Source organism: Bactrocera dorsalis, chromosome 2 (assembly GCF_023373825.1).
Source record: "Bactrocera dorsalis isolate Fly_Bdor chromosome 2, ASM2337382v1, whole genome shotgun sequence".
Classification (NCBI taxonomy): Eukaryota; Metazoa; Arthropoda; class Insecta; order Diptera; family Tephritidae; genus Bactrocera; species Bactrocera dorsalis.
The window spans coordinates 74,937,384-74,951,477 of record NC_064304.1 but is presented as its reverse complement, the minus strand read 5'-3'; the positions used below and the strand labels follow the sequence as shown (position 1 = coordinate 74,951,477).

Below are 14,094 nucleotides of genomic sequence, written 5' to 3'. Positions count from 1 at the left end.
AAGCCACCCAACATAGTGCAGTAGAAGACAGTAATGATCTTATCCAGTTAACAGAAAAACCAATAAATGTATTCAAAAAACAGATAATATTCATTAAATCAGATCAGAATAGTGTAAAGCAGACGACCGTTTTCGGAAATTCAATAACCACAATTCACTATAACAACATGACTGTTGAGAACGCCAAGCAATTCTTACTTGACCACTTCATTTCCAAAAGCATTGCCATGTACATCGTGAGCCAACTACTCATTCAAAACATCATAAATGAGTGCCGTGTGTGTAACCTAGCCAAGACAGAACACAGAAACACAAAAATGCCTTTTAAAGTCACACCTAGCCCTGGGCATTGCCGCGATAAATTTGTAATAGACATCTATTCATCCGAGGGTAAGCATTACCTTGGTTGCATTGACATTTACTCAAAGTTCGCCACTCTAGAACAAATAAACACAAAAGATTGGATAGAATGCAAAAACGCCCTGATGCGTATCTTTAACCAACTCGGAAAACCTACACTGTTAAAGGCAGACAGGGACGGTGCATTTTCCAGCCTAGCTCTTAAGCAATGGCTCGAGAGCGAGGGTGTTGAATTACAATTAAGCACAGTTAAAACGGGCGTGGCGGATGTTGAGAGATTACATAAAACAATAAATGAAAAAATTCGCATAATCAATTCCTCCAAAAACGATGAAATCACACTGGGCAAAATGGAAAATATTCTTTATATTTACAATCACAACACCAGGCATGACACCACTGGACAGACACCCGCACACATATTTCTTTACGCCGGACAACCAACCCTGGACGCACAAAAAATTAAAGAACAAAAAATAAACAAATTAAATGATGATCGTCAGGAATACGACATAGACACCAAATACAGAAAGGGTCCCCTTTAGAAGGGAAAATTAGAAAACCCATTTAAAGAAAACAAAAATGTCGAACAAACCGACCCGGACCATTACAAAATCACTAATCGGAACAGAGCTACTAACTATTATAAAACGCAGTTTAAAAAACGAAAGAAAATTAATGAGGTCCCCATTCCACAGGTATCTGGCGCACAGTGATGATACTGTCCCTGTTGCTTACCATGAGCCATGCCCAACAATTTCAGATAGGCGGCATCGATACAAACCATGGATATCTTCTTTTCTCAAGTAAACCAATTCAAAGACCATCAGCATTCGAACATCATTGCCTAACAGTCAACCTCACAGAAATAAACACTATAACCACATATTTTGGAAACAAAATACAAAACAGTACAGACACACCCCGGATCAAATTTTTGTATAACAAACTGATTAAAGAACTAAGCGGGATCACTCTACACAAAGAACGTAGACAAAAACGCGGTCTTTTCAATTTCGTAGGCTCAGCTTTTAAATTCCTTTTCGGCACACTCGACGACAATGACAGAATACAATTCGAAGAGAAACTGAATTCGGAGGCGAAAAATTCAATAAAAATGCACGAATTTAACGAAGTAATGCAGTTCGTTAATGACGGATTGCAGAGAATCAAACAGTATGAAAACAATAGAAATAGCATTGACACCTTGGTTTATGAACTAATACAGTTCATTGAGTACATTGAGGACCTTGAAATGGGAATGCAGCTCTCACGACTGGGACTGTTCAACCCAAAACTGCTTAATTACGACAAGCTCCAAAACGTTAACAGCGAAAACATATTATTAACAAAAACATCCACTTGGATTAACTATAAGAATAATGAAATACTAATAATCTCACATATTCCTATTAATCATGAACTAATTAACACCATTAAAATAATCCCTTATCCCGATAGAAATGGGTACCAATTGGAGTACTCAGGCAGTGATTCTTACTTTGAAAACGATAATAAAATTTACAATCAAGACAACAAAGAAGTAAATAGTGAATGTATTGCAAACATAATAAAACAAAGAAACCCAACATGTAATTTTGTACCAGTCCTTACAAAATAAATAATTAAGTATATTGAACCAAATGTAATAATAACATGGAATCTGACCCAAACAACTCTTACACAAAACTGTCAAAATTCAAACAGCAACATACAAATAAAGGGAAATAAAATTATAAGAATAACACAATGTAAAGTAAAAATCGAAAATATTATTTTAAGCGAAAATTATTTACACCCAGAAATTGACCTAACACCTTTGTATCCACCGCTCAACATAACTAAAATCAAAATCTTAAAACACAATGACATTATAAAAATGATTTCACAAAACACTATCACACTTTATACAATCATTATACTGGCTATTCTTGCTTTGGTCGCAATGATTTTTATTCTTAAGTACATAAACTTTAATCCATTTATATTTTTGTATACAAAATTAAGAAAACAAACTGAAAGAAATCAGCCACAACTTCAAGAAAACGAACTTGGAGAAAACCCATTACCCACACTGTACCCATCAATGCCAGCCCAAGTATAGGCTGCCTTTTTAAGGGGGGAGGAGTGACAAATTCACTCCATATATTTTGGTGACACATTCATTCTCACACCCATCCATTAAAGTCAAGTAAACAAATAACAAGAGCTGCGCATAATTTTTGCTGTGCAGAGAATTTAATGTAAACAAATGACCGATATTCAGTGGCGATCGCGCCTTAAGCGTCTTCGCTTATACAAACCAAATAATCTATAAGCTCTCATCCAATGAATCAAGCGACCAACTGCACACTCATTTTAATGTAAACAATAGCCAATAGCCAAAACCAAAATTTTCATTCTCTTTGTAAATTAGTCTTAAGCTGAAACCTTTCTTTCGTCGCGTACAATTTTAATAAATAATAAATAATAAAACATTTTAAACATTTGTATTTAATTTATTAAAAAAAACGGATCTTAGCGTTGTCCTTAGTCTTTCGACGGGACATTTATTTGACTCAATTATTTCAGTATATACCTTGATTAGCTTTTGGTGATATAAACAACCGTTATGAGAAAAAACGTTCAACTCTGCAGCAACAAGTTGTGAGAGTATTATTCTCGATTTAGGATTGCGCAATTTTAATATACTAAACCTTATAAAACGGGAAATAAAATTAAATCCTATTTGGTGGTCATTAACAACCTTATTATTAATAATCATAATTGGATATATTATTCAAAATTATTTCCATAAATCAATTAAAAATGAAAATAGAAAAGTCAAAAAAAAGGAATTTATAATCATATTGTTAAGGGGGTATTCTACTCTAGAATTTTTTTAAGAGCTTGATAACTTTTTTTTTAAAAAAAACGCATAAAATTTGCAAAATCTCATCGGTTCTTTATTTGAAACGTTAGATTGATTCATGACATTTACTTTTTGAAGATAATTTCATTTAAATGTTGACCGCGGCTGCGTCTTAGGTGGTCCATTCGGAAAGTCCAATTTTGGGCAACTTTTTCGAGCATTTCGGCCGGAATAGCCCGAATTTCTTCGGAAATGTTGTCTTCCAAAGCTGGAATAGTTGCTGGCTTATTTCTGTAGACTTTAGACTTGACGTAGCCCCACAAAAAATAGTCTAAAGGCGTTAAATCGCATGATCTTGGTGGCCAACTTACGGGTCCATTTCTTGAGATGAATTGTTGTCCGAAGTTTTCCCTCAAAATGGCCATAGAATCGCGAGCTGTGTGGCATGTAGCGCCATCTTGTTGAAACCACATGTCAACCAAGTTCAGTTCTTCCATTTTTGGCAACAAAAAGTTTGTTAGCATCGAACGATAGCGATCGCCATTCACCGTAACGTTGCGTCCAACAGCATCTTTGAAAAAATACGGTCCAATGATTCCACCAGCGTACAAACCACACCAAACAGTGCATTTTTCGGGATGCATGGGCAGTTCTTGAACGGCTTCTGGTTGCTCTTCACCCCAAATGCGGCAATTTTGCTTATTTACGTAGCCATTCAACCAGAAATGAGCCTCATCGCTGAACAAAATTTGTCCGAAAAAAAAAAAAAAACCGAACACTGATTTTGGTAATAAAATTCAATGATTTGCAAGCGTTGCTCGTTAGTAAGTCTATTCATGATGAAATGTCAAAGCATACTGAGCATCTTTCTCTTTGACACCATGTCTGAAATCCCACGTGATCTGTCAAATACTAATGCATGAAAATCCTAACCTCAAAAAAATCACCCGTTATAAAATACACACACATGTCATCAAAAAGAGGCTAGAAGCTAACATCGCTTTTCGTGTAATTCAAATGCATTTTATTTATAAACTTAAGCAAAATTATGAAAAATATAAAGGAATAATGTACAGAGACAAATCAGTTTTAATATGATCCAGTTGCAATTGTGCAACAATTCTATTGTTACACATGCTGTGTGGCTCGTAGCCCCGTCTTGTTAGAACCAGACGTTGTCATGATTAACTTCAGCTATTTGCGGTTATAAAAAGTGGGTTATCATCGATCTATACCGCTCTTCATTAACAGGAAAAGTGTCACCAGCTTCATTTTGAAGTAAGTACGTACCGATGATTCTACCAGACCAAAAAACACGCCAAACTGTCAATTAAATAAATGCAATGATTGCTCATAAATAATTTGTAGATTTTCTTCGCTCCTAAATCGATAGTTTTGTTTTTTTTACCGCATGACCCTCATTGAAGAAGATAATTTTCCTAAAACATTCGTTACCGTTTTCAAGATTTTCCAAGGCAAAATCAGAAAATTTACGATGTTTATGGTGATCTAATGGCTTCAGGCCTTGAATGATAACAATTTTAAATGGGTCCTTTAATAATGGACACAGTCGTGTTACAGTTTTGCCCGTCAGTGTGTATAGTTCTAAATCTTATTCAATTAGTTTTTGGTATTACAAATAAGTGTTAAAAGAAAAATATTGTATGATGTTAGAATGCAAAATATAAAAAATCACGACTAAAAAGGTGTTGAAGTGCTAACAACGTGTCTTATTTTAATATTGTATTTGCTTCCGTCCAGTAAAGTGGCAACAAAGTTTCGAAAAAATTGCTATTAAATTCATGTAACTGAAAACTCCATGTGTTTCCAATAAATAAGTAGGTTTTAAAGAATACAGTACGGCGATATCGAAAAGTTGTCAATAAGTACAGTGGTCGCCTTTTCTTCACTACACAATATTTTAACCTCATAAGCCACTGTTATAAATCTTAGCGTAGCATACACCAAATTTTTTGTGCTAATGCTTTAATGTTGTGAGGAAATATGTTTATTAATTTGTAATTTCAATAAAAAAATCCCGTATTGAAAATTCTGCATTATTAATAATTTCAATTTTTTTTTCAGCCTGTTTACTTAAACATCCAAATAAAATCAAATCAAGGTATGTAAACATGAAGCAAGAGAACGTAAAACGCATATGCCCAATAATGAATAATTTATAAGTAATATTTTTTATTTATTTGTTTATCTTCCATTTTAGGAAGTTAACCGATCTTTAGTAACATACATATATAGTTAATGGAAACATCGTCTTTTAAGTCTTCATATGTGATAGAGTTTTTGTCATATACCTTCTATATAGGGGTTGTCACTGAAGAACTCTTTGCTTTACATCAGTCTCGACCAAACTACCACACGCACAAAATTATACAAATGTTAGCTAAGAAGAACAAGAAGCGAAGCAAGTAGCGAAACAAAAAGTAAACAAAGCAGCTACACCGAAAAGAGTTTTCATATTAAAAAAATATGTTTATTTTAGTTTATTCAATTGTTTTATTAATGTCAATTTCATATTCATAATTTTTGATTATCATTAAATCGTATATATGTTTGTCCGTTAGGTGGTTTCTATATTTATTGTGAGAATTTAAAAAATGCTTTTCTAAATTGAAACAACATACATTACGCAAGATTATTTTCATTTCCATACATAAAAAATTGATCCATTTTTTTGCTCAATGCAAGAACAAATGTTGCCGTAGCAAGTGTCTGATTTGCTTTAGCGAACGAGTAAGGTGTTGCTTGTTCAAAATTCAGACAGCAGCTGATTTGTTTTCGCTTGTTCTGCTGCGAAGCTTCGGGCATGTTGGTGTGAAAAAACGAAGACTAAAAATAGTAGGAGCTGGTCGAGGCTGCTTTACATATATGAATCAATATGAATATGCAAATTGTCAACATTCTTTTACTCTTGAAACATTTTGCTACAGAGTATAATAGTTTTGTTCACCTAACGGTTGTATGTATCGTCCAAAACTAATCGAGATAGATGTAGGGTTATATATATGGGCCATTCCATCAATTGGCGACATGGTTTTGTACCCGTGGTTCTCCGATTTTGACGAAACTTTAGAATATCATAATATAGACTAAAATAAGAATATCTGTAAACTTTTTAGCGACAACTTTACATTTTTTTTTGCTGTTGATGGGATCAGAGTCCCATATTTTTGAACACTGATTCTTATGTAAAATTTAACGAGGAATCGAATGGAAAAGTCAATTTTGAAAAAAAGTTGGTGGAAAAGCACAAAAAACCGGATTTTTTGGAAAATAATGTTTTTTTTTGATTTTGAGCGTCAACTTTGAATTTTTTTTGCTGTTCATGGGATCAGAGTCCTATATTTTTGAACACTGATTCTTATGTAAAATTTAACGAGGAATCGAAAAATAATGTCAATTTTGAAAAAAAGTTTGGGAAGAGCACAAAAAGAGGGATTTTTTGAAAAAACATGTTTTTTTTGGATTTTGAAATTTTTTTTTGATTTCGAAAATATTTTTATCAGAAAGCTGAGATTTTTTTACATAAAAATGGATAACTTCAAAATTTTTTTCACTCAATTTTGAGGTCGTTAAAAAATAAAAGAAAAAGTCATTTTTTTGTTTGATCTCAATTTGAAGTGCGCGCCAAAAAACAATGAAGCAAGTTTGGCCACTAAAAAGTTTACAGATATTCTTATTTTAGTCTATATTATGATATTCTAAAGTTTCGTCAAAATCAGAGAACCACGGGTACAAAACCAAGTCGCCAATTGATGGAATGGCCCATATATAAATGATCAGGACGAAACTTGGCATCCGAGCTCCAAAAAATAAATTACGAGTTCGCAGATGATCCGCAGAATCGGACCACTGCCACGCCCACAAAGTGCCATTAACTGAAAACTAAATTAAGATATAAACCTGTAATTCGGCACATGGGAACGCGAGAGCAGGGAGCAGGGAGAGCCTTCAGGGAAAAAAATTGAAACAGTTGGAGGAGACCAGCTCTCATATAAGTTTAAAGTGCATACCTCGTAAACTACTAAAGCAAAACCAAATTTTCTCAGTACAAATAGTATAAGAACTCCTACCGAGAGAGTGTAAAAATGAATGCAATCAGAACATAACCCCGCTTATTCCCCATATGACGGTACAGTTAAAAACAAAAAAAGCGCAATCAATAACTAAATACACCAAAAACATTAAATTTTACCTCCGAGATGGTATCAGAAGGCTTAATGGGAGCCGAAGTGCAATTTGGACGATAGGCGTGGCACCGAAATTACATATCTCGGGACTCGACCAACCGATTTCGTCTAATTTAGTACGTAGCATTCTTCTCGCATTTCTATATCACAGTGTAGAAATGGGCGAAATCGGGCTACAACCACGCCTATCTCCCATATATTAAAACCATAGGGTTGGGGATTGTATGTGAGGTACCTTAACTGAGGGAACATTCTTTTAGAATGTGGCATGATAATACAACTCCGATATACTATATGTACCACGTATAATGCTTTTCGTTTTTCTAACAAATCTTTTTCCGAATTAGTCTGTCAGTATACATATGTGTTATAAAGAGTATATGTATGTATACATAAAATTGCTGAGATCCCGATCCTCTGGTTGGCGTTTTACACCTTAAGGTATTTCCCTAATTTTAATCTTTACAAGTTGCAAGAGTATACAAAGTGTGTTCCAAAGTAAACAGAACAAATGCTTTCATCGACAAAATCAATACGAGTATATTTTATTCAAAATGTCTCCTTCCGCATCAATACAGCTTTTTGCACGGTTCAAAAGAATGTAAAGCGTGTGTTTTAGCGCGTTGGCTGCCAGTGTGCCGGCACAAGCCTATTGAATGGCCTCTACGTCTACATAACGCTGTCCTTTCATGGGCAAATGCATTTTTTCCGAAAAGGAAGAAGTCGTACGGTGCCATATCGGGTGAATACGGGGAGTGGTTAATGGTTAAAATGTGATTTTTGGGTCAAATAAACGTCCTTCGAATGTTGGATTCTGAGCAATTGGTCGTCAGTCAATTAGAATGGGACATTTTTAATGAATTCACGCACAGTTTCGATGGAATTTCCGGTGATCACGGGTTTTGATTGGCCCACATGTTGATCGTCATTTATGTCCTCACGACCACTTCGAAAACGTTGAATCCAGTCGTGCACTCTGCTACTGGTTAGGCAATCATCGCCATAAACTTGTTACCTCAATTGAAACGTTTCGGTAAAAGTTTTACCAATATTAAAACAAAATTCAATGTTGGCTCTTTGTTTGAAGCTCATTTTCGCACCGATAACACAAACATACTGACACTTAAAACGCAATAACTTCACTTCTAATCAATGAAATGTCTCACTAGACTATTCATAAAGATAGCAGATTCTAACGCACCAGTCAGCATATAAGTACTCGTAGATGGCGCCACCTGCGTTCGCTAGATTCAAAAAGTCCTGTTTATTTTGGTCAGTTTGTAAGATATCTTAGAAAATTAATTGAACGTTTAATAGTGGAGGTATTATTTTTTAATGCGGAAAATGGGTAAAATTGATCAACGAATAAAAGTACTACATAGACATACGAGTATGTACGAGTATATACATTTATGATAATTTTCGTTATTTCAGTAGACTTTAGCTGGACATCGTATGTATTATCTTCGTAAAATTTCATGGAAACACATTCCCGAGTAAGTAAGGACCTGAGTAATTTCACAAGTTAGCACAATTTGTCCAGACCTTCTCCTAGTTCAAATACACCCAATAATGATTTCCGACTTTCTAGTTCACTTTAAACCGTTTATGTTATATTTAAAAGTTTTCATTTAGCGCTGAATATGAATGAATATGGTCTAGACCGTGGTCTAAGCTCCTTATTACCTTTATAGTGATTTTCGATCCACTGATTGATTTTTTCGTCTTATACCCAATATATTAAAAACGCATTACGCAATGGTGATTTGTTAAGGGGTTACATGGGTTTCCCCGGGCAAAAAACGGCCTTTTTATACTCTCGCAATAAAGTTGCCAAGGAGAGTATTATGGTTTTGTTCACATAACGGTTGTTTGTAAGTCCTTAACTAAAAGAGTCAGATATAGGGTTTTATATACCAAAGTGATCAGGGTGACGAGTAGAGTTGAAATCCGGATGTCTGTCTGTCCGTCCGTCCGTCCATCCGTGCAAGCTGTAACTTGAGTAAAACTTGAGTAAGTTCGAAGATGGGCAAAATCGGTCCACTGCCACGCCCACAAAATGGTGTAAACCGAAAACCTATAAAGTGTCATAACTAAGCCATAAATAAAGATATTAAAGTGAAATTTGGCACAAAGGATCGCATTAAGGAGGGGCATATTTTGACTATTTTTTTTTTGGAAAAGTGAGCGGGGCCCCGCCCCCTACTAAGATTTTTGTACATATCTCGGAAACTACTATAGCTATGTCAACCAAACTCTATAGAGTCGTTTCCTTCAGGCATTTCCATATACAGTTCAAAAATGGAAGAAATCGGATAATAACCACGTCCACCTCCCATACAAAGGTTATGTTGAAAATCACTAAAAGTGCGTTAACCGACTAACAAAAAATGTCAGAAACACTAAATTTTACGGAAGAAATGACAGAAGGAACAAATTAAAATTTTGCTGTGCGAAATGAGAAGTAAAACTTTGACATTTGAAATTAAAAACATACCAATTCCGTCGTTTGAATTTTCATCTTGGTCATTGAATTATTAAATATATTCGCAAAATTATTAAATTTAACAGCAACAATCAATATACGGAAATTTCGGTAAAAAGCAAAAGTGTGAATTGAGTTCTAAATTACTATTTGTTTAGTTGAACAATATCAATAACCATCTCATTTTCGGACGCCATGTATACATATGTACATATACTCGTATTCACACACCTGGAACCGCGTGCGAATATAACGTTTTCCATATAACGGTATTTTTTTGTTAAATTTTTTTCCATACCAATAACCATGGTTGTTATAGTGTTTTTATGAATTAAAACTGATTAAAGTAGTTTAAAATTATACATAAATTTTTATTATTTTTATTTTTTTTCAGTTTTCTACTAATACTTTTCTCAAATAAACGCAGTAAAGCTGAACTACAATTGCTTGTTAAAATTTTTAGGTACACTAGTTAGCTCCACTGACAAAGAGTTGAAAACCTGTGGTATTGCGGTATTATTATTAAAAACACTTACGACAACACTTCAACCGACATTTTTTTTACCGAATAATACCGAATTTTAAATCTTCCACTAACTCATCATTATAAATAGTAGTTTTAAAAAAGTTAATTATTTATATATTTCCTAAATTCGGATGCAACCGAACATTTTACACTCTTGCAATTTTCATGAAAATACTTTAACCCTTTCGATCCGAAAAGCCGTTGAAGTAAATGGAACATATTTCGCATAATCAATCGAGATAATAGGCATAGTAAAAACGTATTTTCCGTTAAAAAACGAGTTCAATTAATCAAAGGCGGAGGGAGGGGTTGGGACAAATATGTCCCGTCAGTATTTTTGGATGGGACATATTTATCCCGCTCAGTACTTAATGCGCCAAAGGCTTACGTATTATTTCAACTAGTTTTTATATGAAAGCTAGTTTTATTTGTAATACAACGAGCATTTTCGGTAAACACAAGTGAAAGACATAGCCCATATTAGACTAAAAAATAAAATAAATTTGAAATGAATGAAAATATTTGAAATTTAGTATTTATTTGTGATAAGGGGAAAAACAATACTTGCTGAAAGTAATCTTCGCATATTGTTTTTGAACGCCTCTCCTTCTTTTGTTCTGCCTCTGATTTCGAATTTGTACCGGTAGGTGCCAAGCGGCTATTTTTCTTTTTCTGCCAGATGTACCACTGCGACGATAAGATGCCTTCTTCTTTTCCCCTTCAATCATGTTTTCCGGCAAAATTATCATAAAACCAATGAGTGGGTTTTGTCTTCGTTCCAGTTGAGAACTGATTACCCAGGAATTTCCAGCAGACATCATAAGTAGTCTATAAAAAATTGTTTTCTACCATTTGGTACACTTCCGGTCCAATTTGTGTTGGCCTGCGATTTGGTCAGCTCGATCAACTCCCATTATCTGTAATTTGGGGCAGTCTACATTAGATTTTTGGCCGTTTTTTTAACTTTTTTCAATAGCCGACATATCAGATGAATGACAATTACTTACAACGATTAATTCCTACAAAATTTTGCGATCTATTAGTTATGACATAGTTAGTCCGTACAAAAGTTATAAAATTATTAACTCATATAAAAGGTTGCCAATAAATGTGTGCGTCGGATCCTGACTGGGACATTTTTAGCCCAACAAGAATACTGATGGGACACATATTTCCCACAAACTTATACATACCAATAATTACAAAAATACAATAAAATATTAGTACTCACCAACTTCACAATATGTTAAGAACACTAACATAACTATTTATTAAGGTTTCAGCCGATCTAGAAACAGTAAACATATAATAACCACAAAAATCACTGCGAATTATGAAATACGCGTCCAACCATTCGCTCTATTTTGGCAAATGAACACGTGTTTACTACTCAAAATACCACGAATGCAAACAAATAACGTTAAGAATAGTATAATCTACGAAATGGGTCTAAATTAAACTATTTTAACCACTTATTTTTTACGCTAGGTATCTTTGAAAATACACCGGGGCACATACGTCCCGTTCGGATCGAAAGGGTTAAGGTGTAAAACGTCAACAAGAAGATTGAAAAGAAAAAAGAAAATCATTATATTGTATCTCAGGTGGGGTAGCATCGATCCTGTATTGACGCAGAAGGAGACTATTTTGAATAAAATAAATTGATTTTTCTTAAAAACCCATTTGTTTTTTTAAAGTCCTGTTTACTTTGGAATGCACCTTGGTTGCAGTCTGATTTTCACAATTTTGGCACTGTGACATAGGAATATTAAAAGAATATTATGTACCGAGTTTGGTTGAAATCGGTCGAGTACTAGTCTTTTAGTTGCTTTTAACTAAATCGGAGGGTGCGGGGTTATTATCCTATTTAACCAACATATGTATTTTGACACTTCGTTAGTAGGGTTAAGGTTTAGTTTTGTATACATTTGGGTAATATAACTGTATTGGTTTGGAATATATATATGTACATACATAAAATTTAGTAGGGGGCTGGGCCACGCACACTTTTTAAAGAAGTTTTCAAATTTTTTTCTGCAACTTAATTTACGGCTTAGTTATGGCACTTTATACATTTTCCTTAATGGCGTTTTGTGGACGTGGCTGTCCTCCACTAAGTTGAAAACGTTACTAATTTATAAAGAAAGGTGTATCCCTGAAAAAAACGTTAATTAGTAAAAATTTCATACATTTTGGTTCTCGTAATCTCTTTTAATTCGTAATTCCTGTTAAAGCACCGTTAGGTTTTGCAGACTGTCATGATGCCATTTTGTTGCTGTGCATGTTGAATTTTTTGTTTTTCACACCGTTTTCGCGTTGTTTGAAGCGTTTATTGCAAGCGTAACATCTTTCCGAGGAAATGGCAAAAACGTACGTATAAAACGTTATCAATGAAAACAAAGCATTATAACAACCATTGATAATAGAACTAAACAAATTAAAGTGGCAAAAAAAAAAAACAATCTATATATACCATCAACAAATCAGAGAAATTCTGAAAGCATCTTCTTCTAGTAAGCTAAAACAAAAAGGAGGAGATCTAGTAACCGATGCTCAGAGCATACTAAAATTATGGAAGGAACACTTCTGTAACCTGCTGAATGACAGTGAAAGCATAACGCCAGGACAAGGCGAACCCAATTCCCCAATCGATGACGTTGGAGCAGACGTTCCATTGCCAGACCATGAAGAAGTTCGAATAGCAATTACCCGTCTGAAGAACAACAAAGCGGCGGGGACCCATGGATTGCGGGCCAAGCTATTCAAACACAACGGCGAAGAACTGATAAGGAGCATACATCAGCTTCTTTATAAAAATGGTCGGACGAAAGCATGCCCAACGATTGGAATTTAAGTGTACTCTGTCCAATCCACAAAAAGGGAGACCCCACAATCTGCAACAACTACCGTAGGATAAGTCCGTCCCCTAAATATCGAATATAAGGTTTTATCGAGCGTATTGTATGAAAGACTAAAGCCCACCGTCAACAAACTGATTGGACCCTGTGTGTGTGAGTGTGTCTTTAGATCTGGCAAATCGACAACTGACCAAATATTCACCATGAGCAAAATATTGAAAAAGACCCGTGAAAAGAAAATCGGCACTCACCACGTTTTCGTCGGTTTCAAAGTTCCCTTTGACAACACAAAAAGGAGCTGCCTTTATGCCGCGTTGTCTGAATTTGGTATCCCCGTAAAAATAATACGTTGAGACGTTGAGAAATACCAAAAGCTCCGTCAGGATCGGAAAGGACCTCTCCGAGCCGTTCGATACCAAACGAGGTTTCAGACAATACGACTCCCTATCGTGTGACTTCTTCAATCTACTCTTGGAGAAAATAGTTCGAGCTGCAAAACAAAATAGAGAAGCTACAATCTTCTATAAGAGTGGGCAGCTGCTAGCGTACGCCGGTGGCATTGATATTAGTGATGGGCGATGTTGTGACTTTTAAGGAACACTGCTACTTGTGACTGTGACTTTGTAGTAGCAGTGATTTTAAACTGTGACTGTGACTAGAATAAAAATTGTAACAGACATAGGCCAATAAAGTAAAACAAAATTGTTTCCTTTTTTCATTTAGGTACGATGTATATATTTATTAGAATAAACAGAAATTCATTTTTAGAAAATCACAAAATACAAAGTATATACATAAAAGATAAA

General features: G+C 34.8%; 1 protein-coding gene across 13 annotated transcripts in view; it reads left to right on the top strand.

Annotated features, from left to right (window-relative positions):
* LOC105228004 (inositol polyphosphate-5-phosphatase A) overlaps positions 1-14,094 on the top strand; it is a 151,815-nt gene that overhangs the window by 107,448 nt on the left and 30,273 nt on the right. For 12 of the 13 annotated variants that reach the window (XM_049449974.1, XM_049449980.1, XM_049449970.1 and 9 more), the window contains one exon: positions 5,297-5,333. In XM_049449974.1, coding sequence (XP_049305931.1) covers positions 5,297-5,333 — 37 coding nt within the window. Of the gene's footprint in view, positions 1-5,296; positions 5,334-5,432; positions 5,793-14,094 lie in introns of those variants that run through there. The other variant, XM_049449983.1, reaches the window with a different exon arrangement.